General features: G+C 32.9%; 1 protein-coding gene across 2 annotated transcripts in view; it reads right to left on the bottom strand.

Annotated features, from left to right (window-relative positions):
* Positions 1–529: 529 nt before the first annotated feature.
* LOC149939632 (transmembrane protease serine 2-like) overlaps positions 530–16,875 on the bottom strand; it is a 208,163-nt gene continuing 191,817 nt past the window's right edge. For both annotated transcript variants that reach the window (XM_090177954.1, XM_090177955.1), the window contains exons 15-16: positions 12,084–12,232; positions 530–844 (exon numbers count right to left, since the gene is read on the bottom strand). In XM_090177954.1, coding sequence (XP_090034080.1) covers positions 635–844; positions 12,084–12,232 — 359 coding nt within the window. In that variant the 3' untranslated portion in view covers positions 530–634. The remainder of the gene's footprint in view (positions 845–12,083; positions 12,233–16,875) is intronic.

The raw sequence follows: 16,875 nt of genomic DNA, 5'->3' as shown, positions 1-16,875 counted from the left end.
AGCTCTACCTTTGCGCCTTTTAAAATATTTATCGAGAGCTAGTTTACAATAGACTACATAGCCTACTATTTGGAATAGTACTAGCAAGGGCGTATTTAAGGGGGGGGGGTTTGAACCCCCAAACCCCCCCCGAAATGCTGATGAACGGGGGGGGGTACCTAATAAAAATCAGTGAAACTTCCGTCAGCACCCCCCCCCTTGAAAATTTCCCTCAAAACCCCCCCTGAAATTAAATCCTGGATGCGCCCTTGAGTACTAGCAACGTTATATTTAGTTTATGGTCTGGCGCGATTTTCTCCCTTCGATTTACTCTCCCATGTAGAGAAAATTTCCAATTTTGATGATGTATTTTAACCCACTCCCTCTTTGACTTCGCTCTCGTTAAACATAACACCGTACTGACACACTTTTGGGTCTTAAGTCGCTTTTGGTCCGACTTAATATTTCGTTCTTAAGATTCTTGATTAAAATGTAAAATGAGATTGAGAGAGGCATTCTTTAATACCATGAGTAAAATTTATTCATTTCATAGTGAAACAAAACAACTGACAAGAAAAAGAAAATGTGAATAATTAAACATCTGAGAGAGATATTTACAATGATGATTGACTTGCAGTTTTTGCGTAATCGATATTTAAATCTTTCCGTCGGATTCATGCGTAATATGCACTGGGTGTCCATTGGAAGACGTCGTTTCTTCAATCCAGTCCAAGAACATTGGGACGTTGGTGTATATCCCGGGCAGATTGGGTTGCGCGCATTTTATTCCCCAACTGACCACGCCGACCACTGCCCAAGTATTTGTGGCATTCAGTTTGCATAGAAGAGGTCCTCCACTGTCACCCTGCGAAATATAATGCACATTTCCAAATTCAGCATTGAGGGCCATGATAAATCGGAAGTCTGTTATCACGAATACATTCATTTCTAGTAGGACATTTACTATTGTTTCAATACGCGACTACATGTAGGTGGCGTAAAGCCGCTAGCTTCTCCGAGTCACAAAAATACATTTTGAGATTCGGAAAAAATATTACAAATCCAATTAAAATAAAATAAAATACAACGATAACAAAGCCCACTTCAGCCCACCCTTAGCGCCGCTACTGATGAAATAAGGTAGTCACACAATTTTAATTTACCTAACAAACTTACAATTCGGGAAAGTTACTATTTTTGTTAAATTGATTGTAACATGAAATTGAAAGTTATAATAAAATTGTGTTTAATTTCGACATATTTCTTTTATTTTTACGAAATGCAACGACAATTTATATTTCCCAAGTAAGGTTTTTCCCGTGGAAAAGAAAATTTGTTTGCTTCATATATCGTTTTACCATGGAAAAACGGTTCCTTAAATAAAGGAAAATTACGTTATTTCTCACGTATAAAGTTTTTTCATGGAAAAGGGGTCGTTTTAATTTGAGCAAAATAATTTAATGGCTACATATCACGTTTTACTATGGAAAAAACGGTTCCTTAAATAAAGGAAAATTACGTTATTTCTCACATATAAGGTTTTTCCATGGAAAAGGGGTCACTTTAATTTGAGCAAAATAATGTATTTGCTAAATATAACGTTTTACCATGGAAAAACGGTTCCTTAAATAACGGAAAATTACGTTATTTCTCACATATAAGGTTTTTCCATGGAAAAGGGGTCACTTTAATTTGAGCAAAATAATGTATTTGCTAAATATAACGTTTTACCATGGAAAAACGGTTCCTTAAATAAAGGAAAATTACGTTATTTCTCACGTATAAAGTTTTTTCATGGAAAAGGGGTCGTTTTAATTTGAGCAAAATAATTTAATGGCTACATATCACGTTTTACTATGGAAAAAACGGTTCCTTAAATAAAGGAAAATTACGTTATTTCTCACATATAAGGTTTTTCCATGGAAAAGGGGTCACTTTAATTTGAGCAAAATAATGTATTTGCTAAATATAACGTTTTACCATGGAAAAACGGTTCCTTAAATAACGGAAAATTACGTTATTTCTCACATATAAGGTTTTTCCATGGAAAAGGGGTCACTTTAATTTGAGCAAAATAATGTATTTGCTAAATATAACGTTTTACCATGGAAAAACGGTTCCTTAAATAAAGGAAAATTACGTTATTTCTCACGTATAAAGTTTTTTCATGGAAAAGGGGTCGTTTTAATTTGAGCAAAATAATTTAATGGCTACATATCACGTTTTACTATGGAAAAAACGGTTCCTTAAATAAAGGAAAATTACGTTATTTCTCACATATAAGGTTTTTCCATGGAAAAGGGGTCACTTTAATTTGAGCAAAATAATGTATTTGCTAAATATAACGTTTTACCATGGAAAAACGGTTCCTTAAATAACGGAAAATTACGTTATTTCTCACATATAAGGTTTTTCCATGGAAAAGGGGTCACTTTAATTTGAGCAAAATAATTTAATGGCTACATATCACGTTTTACCACGAAAAAAAACGGTTCCTTAAATAAAGGAAAATTACGTTATTTCTCACATATAAGGTTTTTCCATGGAAAAGGGGTCACTTTAATTTGAGCAAAATAATGTATTTGCTAAATATAACGTTTTACCATGGAAAAACGGTTCCTTAAATAACGGAAAATTACGTTATTTCTCACATATAAGGTTTTTCCATGGAAAAGGGGTCACTTTAATTTGAGCAAAATAATGTATTTGCTAAATATAACGTTTTACCATGGAAAAACGGTTCCTTAAATAAAGGAAAATTACGTTATTTCTCACGTATAAAGTTTTTTCATGGAAAAGGGGTCGTTTTAATTTGAGCAAAATAATTTAATGGCTACATATCACGTTTTACTATGGAAAAAACGGTTCCTTAAATAAAGGAAAATTACGTTATTTCTCACATATAAGGTTTTTCCATGGAAAAGGGGTCACTTTAATTTGAGCAAAATAATGTATTTGCTAAATATAACGTTTTACCATGGAAAAACGGTTCCTTAAATAACGGAAAATTACGTTATTTCTCACATATAAGGTTTTTCCATGGAAAAGGGGTCACTTTAATTTGAGCAAAATAATGTATTTGCTAAATATAACGTTTTACCATGGAAAAACGGTTCCTTAAATAAAGGAAAATTACGTTATTTCTCACGTATAAAGTTTTTTCATGGAAAAGGGGTCGTTTTAATTTGAGCAAAATAATTTAATGGCTACATATCACGTTTTACTATGGAAAAAACGGTTCCTTAAATAACGGAAAATTACGTTATTTCTCACATATAAGGTTTTTCCATGGAAAAGGGGTCACTTTAATTTGAGCAAAATAATGTATTTGCTAAATATAACGTTTTACCATGGAAAAACGGTTCCTTAAATAACGGAAAATTACGTTATTTCTCACATATAAGGTTTTTCCATGGAAAAGGGGTCACTTTAATTTGAGCAAAATAATTTAATGGCTACATATCACGTTTTACCACGAAAAAAACGGTTCCTTAAATAAAGGAAAATTACGTTATTTCTCACATATAAGGTTTTTCCATGGAAAAGGGGTCACTTTAATTTGAGCAAAATAATGTATTTGCTAAATATAACGTTTTACCATGGAAAAACGGTTCCTTAAATAACGGAAAATTACGTTATTTCTCACATATAAGGTTTTTCCATGGAAAAGGGGTCACTTTAATTTGAGCAAAATAATGTATTTGCTAAATATAACGTTTTACCATGGAAAAACGGTTCCTTAAATAAAGGAAAATTACGTTATTTCTCACGTATAAAGTTTTTTCATGGAAAAGGGGTCGTTTTAATTTGAGCAAAATAATTTAATGGCTACATATCACGTTTTACTATGGAAAAAACGGTTCCTTAAATAAAGGAAAATTACGTTATTTCTCACATATAAGGTTTTTCCATGGAAAAGGGGTCACTTTAATTTGAGCAAAATAATGTATTTGCTAAATATAACGTTTTACCATGGAAAAACGGTTCCTTAAATAACGGAAAATTACGTTATTTCTCACATATAAGGTTTTTCCATGGAAAAGGGGTCACTTTAATTTGAGCAAAATAATGTATTTGCTAAATATAACGTTTTACCATGGAAAAACGGTTCCTTAAATAACGGAAAATTACGTTATTTCTCACATATAAGGTTTTTCCATGGAAAAGGGGTCACTTTAATTTGAGCAAAATAATGTATTTGCTAAATATAACGTTTTACCATGGAAAAACGGTTCCTTAAATAAAGGAAAATTACGTTATTTCTCACGTATAAAGTTTTTTCATGGAAAAGGGGTCGTTTTAATTTGAGCAAAATAATTTAATGGCTACATATCACGTTTTACTATGGAAAAAACGGTTCCTTAAATAAAGGAAAATTACGTTATTTCTCACATATAAGGTTTTTCCATGGAAAAGGGGTCACTTTAATTTGAGCAAAATAATGTATTTGCTAAATATAACGTTTTACCATGGAAAAACGGTTCCTTAAATAACGGAAAATTACGTTATTTCTCACATATAAGGTTTTTCCATGGAAAAGGGGTCACTTTAATTTGAGCAAAATAATGTATTTGCTAAATATAACGTTTTACCATGGAAAAACGGTTCCTTAAATAACGGAAAATTACGTTATTTCTCACATATAAGGTTTTTCCATGGAAAAGGGGTCACTTTAATTTGAGCAAAATAATTTAATGGCTACATATCACGTTTTACCACGAAAAAAACGGTTCCTTAAATAAAGGAAAATTACGTTATTTCTCACATATAAGGTTTTTCCATGGAAAAGGGGTCACTTTAATTTGAGCAAAATAATGTATTTGCTAAATATAACGTTTTACCATGGAAAAACGGTTCCTTAAATAACGGAAAATTACGTTATTTCTCACATATAAGGTTTTTCCATGGAAAAGGGGTCACTTTAATTTGAGCAAAATAATGTATTTGCTAAATATAACGTTTTACCATGGAAAAACGGTTCCTTAAATAAAGGAAAATTACGTTATTTCTCACATATAAGGTTTTTCCATGGAAAAGGGGTCACTTTAATTTGAGCAAAATAATGTATTTGCTAAATATAACGTTTTACCATGGAAAAACGGTTCCTTAAATAACGGAAAATTACGTTATTTCTCACATATAAGGTTTTTCCATGGAAAAGGGGTCACTTTAATTTGAGCAAAATAATGTATTTGCTAAATATAACGTTTTACCATGGAAAAACGGTTCCTTAAATAACGGAAAATTACGTTATTTCTCACATATAAGGTTTTTCCATGGAAAAGGGGTCACTTTAATTTGAGCAAAATAATGTATTTGCTAAATATAACGTTTTACCATGGAAAAACGGTTCCTTAAATAAAGGAAAATTACGTTATTTCTCACGTATAAAGTTTTTTCATGGAAAAGGGGTCGTTTTAATTTGAGCAAAATAATTTAATGGCTACATATCACGTTTTACTATGGAAAAAACGGTTCCTTAAATAAAGGAAAATTACGTTATTTCTCACATATAAGGTTTTTCCATGGAAAAGGGGTCACTTTAATTTGAGCAAAATAATGTATTTGCTAAATATAACGTTTTACCATGGAAAAACGGTTCCTTAAATAACGGAAAATTACGTTATTTCTCACATATAAGGTTTTTCCATGGAAAAGGGGTCACTTTAATTTGAGCAAAATAATGTATTTGCTAAATATAACGTTTTACCATGAAAAAACGGTTCCTTAAATAAAGGAAAATTACGTTATTTCTCACATATAAGGTTTTTCCATGGAAAAGGGGTCACTTTAATTTGAGCAAAATAATGTATTTGCTAAATATAACGTTTTACCATGGAAAAACGGTTCCTTAAATAACGGAAAATTACGTTATTTCTCACATATAAGGTTTTTCCATGGAAAAGGGGTCACTTTAATTTGAGCAAAATAATGTATTTGCTAAATATAACGTTTTACCATGGAAAAACGGTTCCTTAAATAACGGAAAATTACGTTATTTCTCACATATAAGGTTTTTCCATGGAAAAGGGGTCACTTTAATTTGAGCAAAATAATTTAATGGCTACATATCACGTTTTACCACGAAAAAAACGGTTCCTTAAATAAAGGAAAATTACGTTATTTCTCACATATAAGGTTTTTCCATGGAAAAGGGGTCACTTTAATTTGAGCAAAATAATGTATTTGCTAAATATAACGTTTTACCATGGAAAAACGGTTCCTTAAATAACGGAAAATTACGTTATTTCTCACATATAAGGTTTTTCCATGGAAAAGGGGTCACTTTAATTTGAGCAAAATAATGTATTTGCTAAATATAACGTTTTACCATGGAAAAACGGTTCCTTAAATAAAGGAAAATTACGTTATTTCTCACGTATAAAGTTTTTTCATGGAAAAGGGGTCGTTTTAATTTGAGCAAAATAATTTAATGGCTACATATCACGTTTTACTATGGAAAAAACGGTTCCTTAAATAAAGGAAAATTACGTTATTTCTCACATATAAGGTTTTTCCATGGAAAAGGGGTCACTTTAATTTGAGCAAAATAATGTATTTGCTAAATATAACGTTTTACCATGGAAAAACGGTTCCTTAAATAACGGAAAATTACGTTATTTCTCACATATAAGGTTTTTCCATGGAAAAGGGGTCACTTTAATTTGAGCAAAATAATGTATTTGCTAAATATAACGTTTTACCATGGAAAAACGGTTCCTTAAATAACGGAAAATTACGTTATTTCTCACATATAAGGTTTTTCCATGGAAAAGGGGTCACTTTAATTTGAGCAAAATAATGTATTTGCTAAATATAACGTTTTACCATGGAAAAACGGTTCCTTAAATAAAGGAAAATTACGTTATTTCTCACGTATAAAGTTTTTTCATGGAAAAGGGGTCGTTTTAATTTGAGCAAAATAATTTAATGGCTACATATCACGTTTTACTATGGAAAAAACGGTTCCTTAAATAAAGGAAAATTACGTTATTTCTCACATATAAGGTTTTTCCATGGAAAAGGGGTCACTTTAATTTGAGCAAAATAATGTATTTGCTAAATATAACGTTTTACCATGGAAAAACGGTTCCTTAAATAACGGAAAATTACGTTATTTCTCACATATAAGGTTTTTCCATGGAAAAGGGGTCACTTTAATTTGAGCAAAATAATGTATTTGCTAAATATAACGTTTTACCATGGAAAAACGGTTCCTTAAATAACGGAAAATTACGTTATTTCTCACATATAAGGTTTTTCCATGGAAAAGGGGTCACTTTAATTTGAGCAAAATAATGTATTTGCTAAATATAACGTTTTACCATGGAAAAACGGTTCCTTAAATAACGGAAAATTACGTTATTTCTCACATATAAGGTTTTTCCATGGAAAAGGGGTCACTTTAATTTGAGCAAAATAATGTATTTGCTAAATATAACGTTTTACCATGGAAAAACGGTTCCTTAAATAACGGAAAATTACGTTATTTCTCACATATAAGGTTTTTCCATGGAAAAGGGTCACTTTAATTTGAGCAAAATAATGTATTTGCTAAATATAACGTTTTACCATGGAAAAACGGTTCCTTAAATAAAGGAAAATTACGTTATTTCTCACATATAAGGTTTTTCCATGGAAAAGGGGTCACTTTAATTTGAGCAAAATAATGTATTTGCTAAATATAACGTTTTACCATGGAAAAACGGTTCCTTAAATAACGGAAAATTTCGTTATTTCTCACATATAAGGTTTTTCCATGGAAAAGGGGTCACTTTAATTTGGGCAAAATAATGTATTTGCTAAATATAACGTTTTACCATGGAAAAACGGTTCCTTAAATAACGGAAAATTACGTTATTTCTCACATATAAGGTTTTTACATGGAAAAGGGGTCACTTTAATTTGAGCAAAATAATGTATTTGCTAAATATAACGTTTTACCATGGAAAAACGGTTCCTTAAATAAAGGAAAATTACGTTATTTCTCACATATAAGGTTTTTCCATGGAAAAGGGGTCACTTTAATTTGAGCAAAATAATGTATTTGCTAAATATAACGTTTTACCATGGAAAAACGGTTCCTTAAATAACGGAAAATTACGTTATTTCTCACATATAAGGTTTTACCATGGAAAAGGGGTCACTTTAATTTGAGCAAAATAATGTATTTGCTAAATATAACGTTTTACCATGGAAAAACGGTTCCTTAAATAAAGGAAAATTACGTTATTTCTCACATATAAGGTTTTTCCATGGAAAAGGGGTCACTTTAATTTGAGCAAAATAATGTATTTGCTAAATATAACGTTTTACCATGGAAAAACGGTTCCTTAAATAACGGAAAATTACGTTATTTCTCACATATAAGGTTTTTCCATGGAAAAGGGGTCACTTTAATTTGAGCAAAATAATGTATTTGCTAAATATAACGTTTTACCATGGAAAAACGGTTCCTTAAATAAAGGAAAATTACGTTATTTCTCACGTATAAAGTTTTTTCATGGAAAAGGGGTCGTTTTAATTTGAGCAAAATAATTTAATGGCTACATATCACGTTTTACTATGGAAAAAACGGTTCCTTAAATAAAGGAAAATTACGTTATTTCTCACATATAAGGTTTTTCCATGGAAAAGGGGTCACTTTAATTTGAGCAAAATAATGTATTTGCTAAATATAACGTTTTACCATGGAAAAACGGTTCCTTAAATAACGGAAAATTACGTTATTTCTCACATATAAGGTTTTTCCATGGAAAAGGGGTCACTTTAATTTGAGCAAAATAATGTATTTGCTAAATATAACGTTTTACCATGGAAAAACGGTTCCTTAAATAACGGAAAATTACGTTATTTCTCACATATAAGGTTTTTCCATGGAAAAGGGTCACTTTAATTTGAGCAAAATAATGTATTTGCTAAATATAACGTTTTACCATGGAAAAACGGTTCCTTAAATAAAGGAAAATTACGTTATTTCTCACATATAAGGTTTTTCCATGGAAAAGGGGTCACTTTAATTTGAGCAAAATAATGTATTTGCTAAATATAACGTTTTACCATGGAAAAACGGTTCCTTAAATAACCGAAAATTTCGTTATTTCTCACATATAAGGTTTTTCCATGGAAAAGGGGTCACTTTAATTTGGGCAAAATAATGTATTTGCTAAATATAACGTTTTACCATGGAAAAACGGTTCCTTAAATAACGGAAAATTACGTTATTTCTCACATATAAGGTTTTTACATGGAAAAGGGGTCACTTTAATTTGAGCAAAATAATGTATTTGCTAAATATAACGTTTTACCATGGAAAAACGGTTCCTTAAATAAAGGAAAATTACGTTATTTCTCACATATAAGGTTTTTCCATGGAAAAGGGGTCACTTTAATTTGAGCAAAATAATGTATTTGCTAAATATAACGTTTTACCATGGAAAAACGGTTCCTTAAATAACGGAAAATTACGTTATTTCTCACATATAAGGTTTTACCATGGAAAAGGGGTCACTTTAATTTGAGCAAAATAATGTATTTGCTAAATATAACGTTTTACCATGGAAAAACGGTTCCTTAAATAAAGGAAAATTACATTATTTCTCACATATAAGGTTTTTCCATGGAAAAGGGGTCACTTTAATTTGAGCAAAATAATGTATTTGCTAAATATAACGTTTTACCATGGAAAAACGGTTCCTTAAATAACGGAAAATTTCGTTATTTCTCACATATAAGGTTTTTCCATGGAAAAGGGGTCACTTTAATTTGGGCAAAATAATGTATTTGCTAAATATAACGTTTTACCATGGAAAAACGGTTCCTTAAATAACGGAAAATTACGTTATTTCTCACATATAAGGTTTTTACATGGAAAAGGGGTCACTTTAATTTGAGCAAAATAATGTATTTGCTAAATATAACGTTTTACCATGGAAAAACGGTTCCTTAAATAAAGGAAAATTACGTTATTTCTCACATATAAGGTTTTTCCATGGAAAAGGGGTCACTTTAATTTGAGCAAAATAATGTATTTGCTAAATATAACGTTTTACCATGGAAAAACGGTTCCTTAAATAACGGAAAATTACGTTATTTCTCACATATAAGGTTTTACCATGGAAAAGGGGTCACTTTAATTTGAGCAAAATAATGTATTTGCTAAATATAACGTTTTACCATGGAAAAACGGTTCCTTAAATAAAGGAAAATTACGTTATTTCTCACATATAAGGTTTTTCCATGGAAAAGGGGTCACTTTAATTTGAGCAAAATAATGTATTTGCTAAATATAACGTTTTACCATGGAAAAACGGTTCCTTAAATAACGGAAAATTACGTTATTTCTCACATATAAGGTTTTTCCATGGAAAAGGGTCACTTTAATTTGAGCAAAATAATGTATTTGCTAAATATAACGTTTTACCATGGAAAAACGGTTCCTTAAATAAAGGAAAATTACGTTATTTCTCACATATAAGGTTTTTCCATGGAAAATGGGTCACTTTAATTTGAGCAAAATAATGTATTTGCTAAATATAACGTTTTACCATGGAAAAACGGTTCCTTAAATAACGGAAAATTACGTTATTTCTCACATATAAGGTTTTTCCATGGAAAAAGGGTCGCTTTATTTTGAGCAAAATAATGTATTTGCTAAATATAACGTTTTACCATGGAAAAACGGTACCTTAAATAAAGGAACAACATGGTTCTATTTCACATATAAGGTTTTTCCATGGAAAAAGGGTCACTTTAATTTGAGCAAAATAATTTAATTGCTACATATAACCAAGAATGCATTTATTTATACCTAGGGACAATGCCTATGTCGAGACGGTTTTTAGCCTTTCTCTCAATCCACCCGTTGGTCCCCCTAGTACGCTCCTCCGCTTAAAATAAAACGAATAGTCCCGGTATTTCATTGGCTGCTTAAAATTTATGTCACCTAACGCGATGGAAATCAAACGCCGGTGACGGGGGAAAGGCGTTCAACGTGCACGGCGATTGTCGCAACATAATCATTCTTCCTAAATATAAATAAATACATTCTTGATATAACGTTTTACCATGGCAAAACGGTTCCTTAAATAAAGGAACAACACGGTCCTTTTCCCATATAAGGTTTTTCCATGGAAAAAGGGTCGCTTTATTTTGAGCAAAATAATGTATCTGCTAAATATAACGTTTTACCATGGAAAATGATCCCTTAAATTAAGGCAAAACACGTTTCTTCTCACGTATAAGGTTTTACCGTTGAAAAGAGGCTAATTTATTTATAGTGAAAAGAGTTATTTGCAACATATACGGTTTCACCACGGGAAAGGAAATAATTTATTTCGACAAAATCTGATATTTACCACGTACCATGTTTTACCATGGGAAAGTTCTGAAATATTTCTAATTTTCCCAAGGTAAAACCAACTTTCATTGGCTGCTAATTAGTTAATTATGATTTTATTAAAGAAATGAATAATAATGATATTTCATAATATATTATAACGAAAAAGTCACTACTTTCCACTTTAGTGTTAATCGATAAGTCGTAGTGTTAAAAAAGACAAAATCGCGTTTTTCTCGAAATTTGGTTTTTGGATTTTATAAGGTTTTTCCGAAGGACAGCCGATATGCCTTCGACAAAATAAGTCATTAGTGTCCCTTATAACGTCATATTGGCATTGACATTCGTACTTTATACCACAAGTAACATGAACATATTAAGTGTGACTATTGGGTTATTTTTTTCACAATTATTTCTTCAGAGTTACGCTAAAATGTATAAAAAACGCGCCACGGTGTGGCGACTTCGTGGACTACACTTCCGGGAATATAATCACGTCAGTTCAAATTCATGAACATAACAACAATTAAGTGTCATAATTAATGAATGTATATCACTGAAGGCTGGTTTTCACTAGGACCAAAATGGCACGACGACGAGCTTCAACGGAGATTTTTTGCGTCGACGTTCACCGCTGTGGCATTTTTGTCCAAGTGTAAACCAGCCTTTATGCATATGCTAATTGGTAAAAGGAAAACGCCATCTGGTATAAATAAAAGCGTGAAAACCAAACCGCTAATGGCTTCGCTAAGCAGTTTGTGAGTACCTGGCAGGCGTCTTTCCGTCCTTCTTGATAGCCGGCACACAGCATGGACGTCGAGATGATGACGTCTTGCTGCGCGTACCACGAAGAGCATAAATCGAACTCAACCAGGGGAACTTCCACTTCGTGAATGACCGACTGATAGTCCGCTTCTGCACAAATAGACAAATAATTATAGCGTTTTCCATTTGACTGCTCTCGAGCGCTCTAGATCACTCTGATCAACATTTTATGTTCCATTTGCGTGCTCGGATCTGCTCCGATCAAGTTTCGCGTATTCCATTTCCCGCTCATGGGTGCTCCGAGATCGCCCAAAACCGATCTGCTGATTTCGACAGATCAACGGATCGAGATCGGGATCGAAGAAAATTTTACGTGTTCCTTTTAGATTTTTTGGAAAAATGGCAGGACAACAAGGTTCGTAAATCGTGCATGCACTAGACAGGATAATACACGAAAAGTCACATTGCTAGCAGACGAAAAACCACAAAGCTCGGGAATATGATATTGGAATGTTCCGTTTGCGATTTTACTCTAATCGATTGGGGCGAGATCTATGACGTCAGAAACAGATTCGGAGAGAATCTCGAGAAATCAAATGGAAAACGTTATTAGTTTTAACTGAATGTGTGAGTAACGCAGCATCGGTTCTCAATTTTCATTGATCAAACGTTCTTCAGTATCCCAAATTAATTTATCAAACTAAAAGAAATTAGTAGCCTAATAGAAGTCCCTGAATAAACTAGTCACGAGTTTATGTTTATTTTATTTGTTGATATAGCGCGCGCCATTTTTTCTTTCAGGAGGTGCGTGCGAAATTGAACGAGCTCTTCTATATTGAAATATTACGTAGTATGTCCTGGCTCTCAGTATTAATATTTCTAGGTCTAATCGCTGAACAGGTTTTATTTAAGGGCATATCCAACCTAACCTTAACCATGAATGTATTCATTTCAACCATGAATATCGAACTGCATTAGGTAGCCTGGCCATGGTTTATATGTTACACAGGTTAGACTTGTCGCGCTCCGAGAGGGACCACTTAAGCGCTACTCCCGTATTCGGAAATTTCCAAATCGCGTTCGCTGTTCCATCTCGGATAAAATTGTAAAACTTTGGACCAAATTTATTATGGAATTTCGATATTGTCAAGTTGCCGATCGCGCCACTTTATTTGCGTGAGCCCAAGTTAGCCCAGTTCTGAAATAATCGGTAAGTTAAATATTTGTTTTTTTAAACATTACTTTTCCTAATTAAATATGGCTTGGACATTTCTGTTTAGCTTGTTTAATTTGATATTTAAGCTTAGACCTATGGTTGTGTCTGTAATCCTAACAAAAGCTTAGGCCTTAGTTTAAATTGAATGAGGTGGCCTGAAAATAACATTTACTTTATTTAATAGGATCAAAAGATGTCTTGCTACATAGAGAAATGTCCTTTTGCCAAAAAGAAGTTTAAAGGAAAAGTGCACTTTTTAAAGGCGATAAATGAAGTACAACTTCGGAACTAAAACTCAGATATGCCATAAACATTTTGAAACCAAGTATATAGTTTCTTCTAATGGAAGAATAGTCATAATACCTCGAGGACGGTGGGGTATATTACCTGCAGGGCCGTTCTTAGGGGGGGGGGGGAGCCGGGCGGTCGCCCAGGGCCGCTAAAATTTTACCATGGGGATATATATACCGGAGGGCCGCTTCACTCAGTTTCGCCCGGGGCCGCGAGACCTCTAAGAACGGCCCTGATTACCTGACGCGTTTCCTATGCTTGAACTATTTCCACTAGCCGACAGTGATAAAGCTTTGTGATTTAACTAATACTCCTAAAAAAACAATTTCAGCTAACGTTCCTAAACGGCTATTACACTATAATCCTACTGCGCTTTCACCAGATTCGAAAAAAATCAAGCTGCAAATATGGACGTCAACTAAACAAAGGGAACTGTCCAACGAAGCTCTTAGGTGCAGGAAGTGAAACATGTGATTTCAAGAGTGATAGATTTTTTCCCCAAGTATTGACGTCTCAGTGATTGAGAATACTATTGACTGTTATAATTGTGTTCAACTTTCAAATACACACATCTCGAGAACCAATACTGACAGTGATGTCTCAATTATTAATAACAAGGACACAGATACATGCAACAGACTTTCTCATAAGATTCATAGGAATGAAGAAGTAATTTCTACAAGCGTTGATGAATTTGAAAACATTTTAGATGGTAAATTGTTAAATTTTAAAAAAGCTGCTACTTCATGACTTAGATAAAACTTTATTATATAAAGTTTTTTATAAGTCATGAAGTAGCAGCTTTTTTAAAATTTAACAATTTATAATAAACCATGGCTAAAAGTTTTAATATGTATAATTTTAGATGGTGTTGATAGAATTCTTTTACCAATTGATTCTTATTAAGAATGAAGTTAAAATGCAAGTTGCTTTTGTTTATCATGAACAACAGTCAGATGATATATATTACCCTTCGAAACAACTTGTAATTCAAGAAGCCAATGCTCCGTCCAAGCAATACGACATAATAATCAGCTAGGCTAATACCCAAGGCACCACCCTAGGCCTAAGTCATCGAGCGACTTTTAAAGCCTTTAATTCATCAGATTTCAACCACTAGACTTGTTAAAATTGAAACAAATTCCACTCTATTATTATACTGTCGACAAAATCCAAAAAAATCTTAAAACCCTACACGAAATGGATTTGTAGTGGAGCGAAACCCAAAGAAGAGTTTGCCAAAAGGGTATATGCAGAACAATGTTCTTTAGATATACTTGAAGACAATTACAACTCTCGTTGCAAAACAAGATGCAAGTTATGCCAACCCTTTTATTGGTCTAATGCCAGAGCAGATAAATCCAATACTAGCACTTCACTTTCGAAGAGCCCAAGGTGGTCTTTGAAGCGATTAAACAGTAGAACAGAAATTGCAAAACTTAGGATTTTAAAAAAGCATAAAAATTTGTCCAAGAAAAAAGTAAAAAAAAAGGCCAAGAAACTGGGTAAATTATGGGAAAGTATCAATGACCTGCAAGAAGATCTTGTAAACACTTAAGAAAATTCTCTCAATCAAATCCTGGATTCTTTAGAGCCCAAACAGAAACTTGCCTTCCAATGTTGCATAGAAAATGCTAAAAAAAGCCGCCATGGATTCCGCTACAAAACAGATTGGTTGTTAGAATGCCTAATGCTCAGAATAAAATCACCTAAAGCTTATAGACATTTGCGAGATGAACAAATTCTTCAACTACCACACGAGAAAACCATCTTACGTTTGGTACGAGGCAGTCCATGCCGTTTCGGTCTTAATGATTTCGCATTGAACGCTATTCAAAAAGAAATGGAAGGTAAAGACCGGAAAAGCTGGATGGGGTGCATTGCCTTTGACGAAATAAAATTAAAGGAAAGTATCTCTTTCAACAAGGAAAAACATCTGTTTGATGGGTTTGTGGACTTCGGAGATGAGACTCAGGTTGAAGATGCCACTAAACTCGCAGTTCACGCACTAGTATTCATGTACAGACCATTCAATGCTAATTGGGCACAGCCAGTAGATGTTTTCGGGTAAAGAGGAGCTGCACCTTCATAAATTTTGGGAAAATTATTGTTATCTGTGATAATCCAATTGGAAGATTATGGCTGTGAAGTTGTATCTGTTGTCAGTGATGGTGCCGCTTCAAATAAATCAACGTGGAATTCCTTCGGAGTGAGTGGTGAAATGAGCAATATTACAAACAAAATACCCCATCCGTGCCGTCCATGTGGAGAATATTTACATTTAATCTGCGACGTTCCACACATCATAAAATGTATCAGAAACCATTTTATGAAAATTGATAAAATTCGGGTATTTTTCTCGTAACTCTATTATTTTAATTTTTTAGTGGAAAATTTTTTATTTGGTTTTATCAGTGGGGTGATCCATCGATATTTTTTTCATCATATGGATTTCTTCTGGCTGCGGATGATAGTGATTCAGGCTTGAGGGTTGTTAAAAAATTAAGCCAAGCACATTACACCAAATAACTTTCAAAAAATTAATGTCAAACTTGCAGTGCAGGTAAAGCTAATAATTTGGGTTTCTTCGTAGCTCTTCAGCAAAACAGTGGCGGATGGATTTAAGTTTTACAGGAGCTTAAAGTATGAAACATTGCATAACACTGAAGGAATTGAGGATTTTACGAGTTTCATGAACGACCTTTTCGATGTTCTAAATTTTAGAATTCCGAGGGATGGAGTTAATCCCAATTCTCCGAAACTTTTGGTAAAGATAAATATTAAATAGTTTTCGTTTTAGATGAATTTCTAAGAATTTTAGATCTGACGGAAGAAAAGTATCCCGACAAAATGTTCGTCTCATCACAAACTGCGGACTCTTTGCGAGTTACACTACAGTCTGTGAAAGACATAATTTTTCACCTCACAGACCACGGATATTCTTTTGTTCGCACTGCTAAATTAAATCAAGACTGTCTTGAGGTTCATATTAAAAGATTTTTTTCTAGTGATAATTTAGAGATAATTTTCTAAAATAACCTTTCTTTTTAGAAATTTTTTGGACTAATTCGAATGGCCGGGGGCAGTGATAAGCATCCAACTGTGCCCAATTTCCTTCAATTATACAGAATGCTCTTTGTATACATGCCACTGAGAAGGGCGACTAAAGGGAACTGCCAGTCAACAAATGGTGACGAAAGCGTTTAAGTGCAGTACTCTGACTGTTTACTACAAAGAGGGAAGGATATGAGAAAAGACAGACAGCAGCTCTCAGATGACCTCGAAG

Source organism: Leiobunum rupestre, chromosome 6 (assembly GCF_980474605.1).
Source record: "Leiobunum rupestre chromosome 6, qqLeiRupe1.1.hap1, whole genome shotgun sequence".
In the NCBI taxonomy this organism is placed as follows: domain Eukaryota; kingdom Metazoa; phylum Arthropoda; class Arachnida; order Opiliones; family Sclerosomatidae; genus Leiobunum; species Leiobunum rupestre.
The sequence above is the reverse complement of the archived record's forward strand: the minus strand, read 5'-3'. Positions and strand labels throughout refer to the sequence as shown.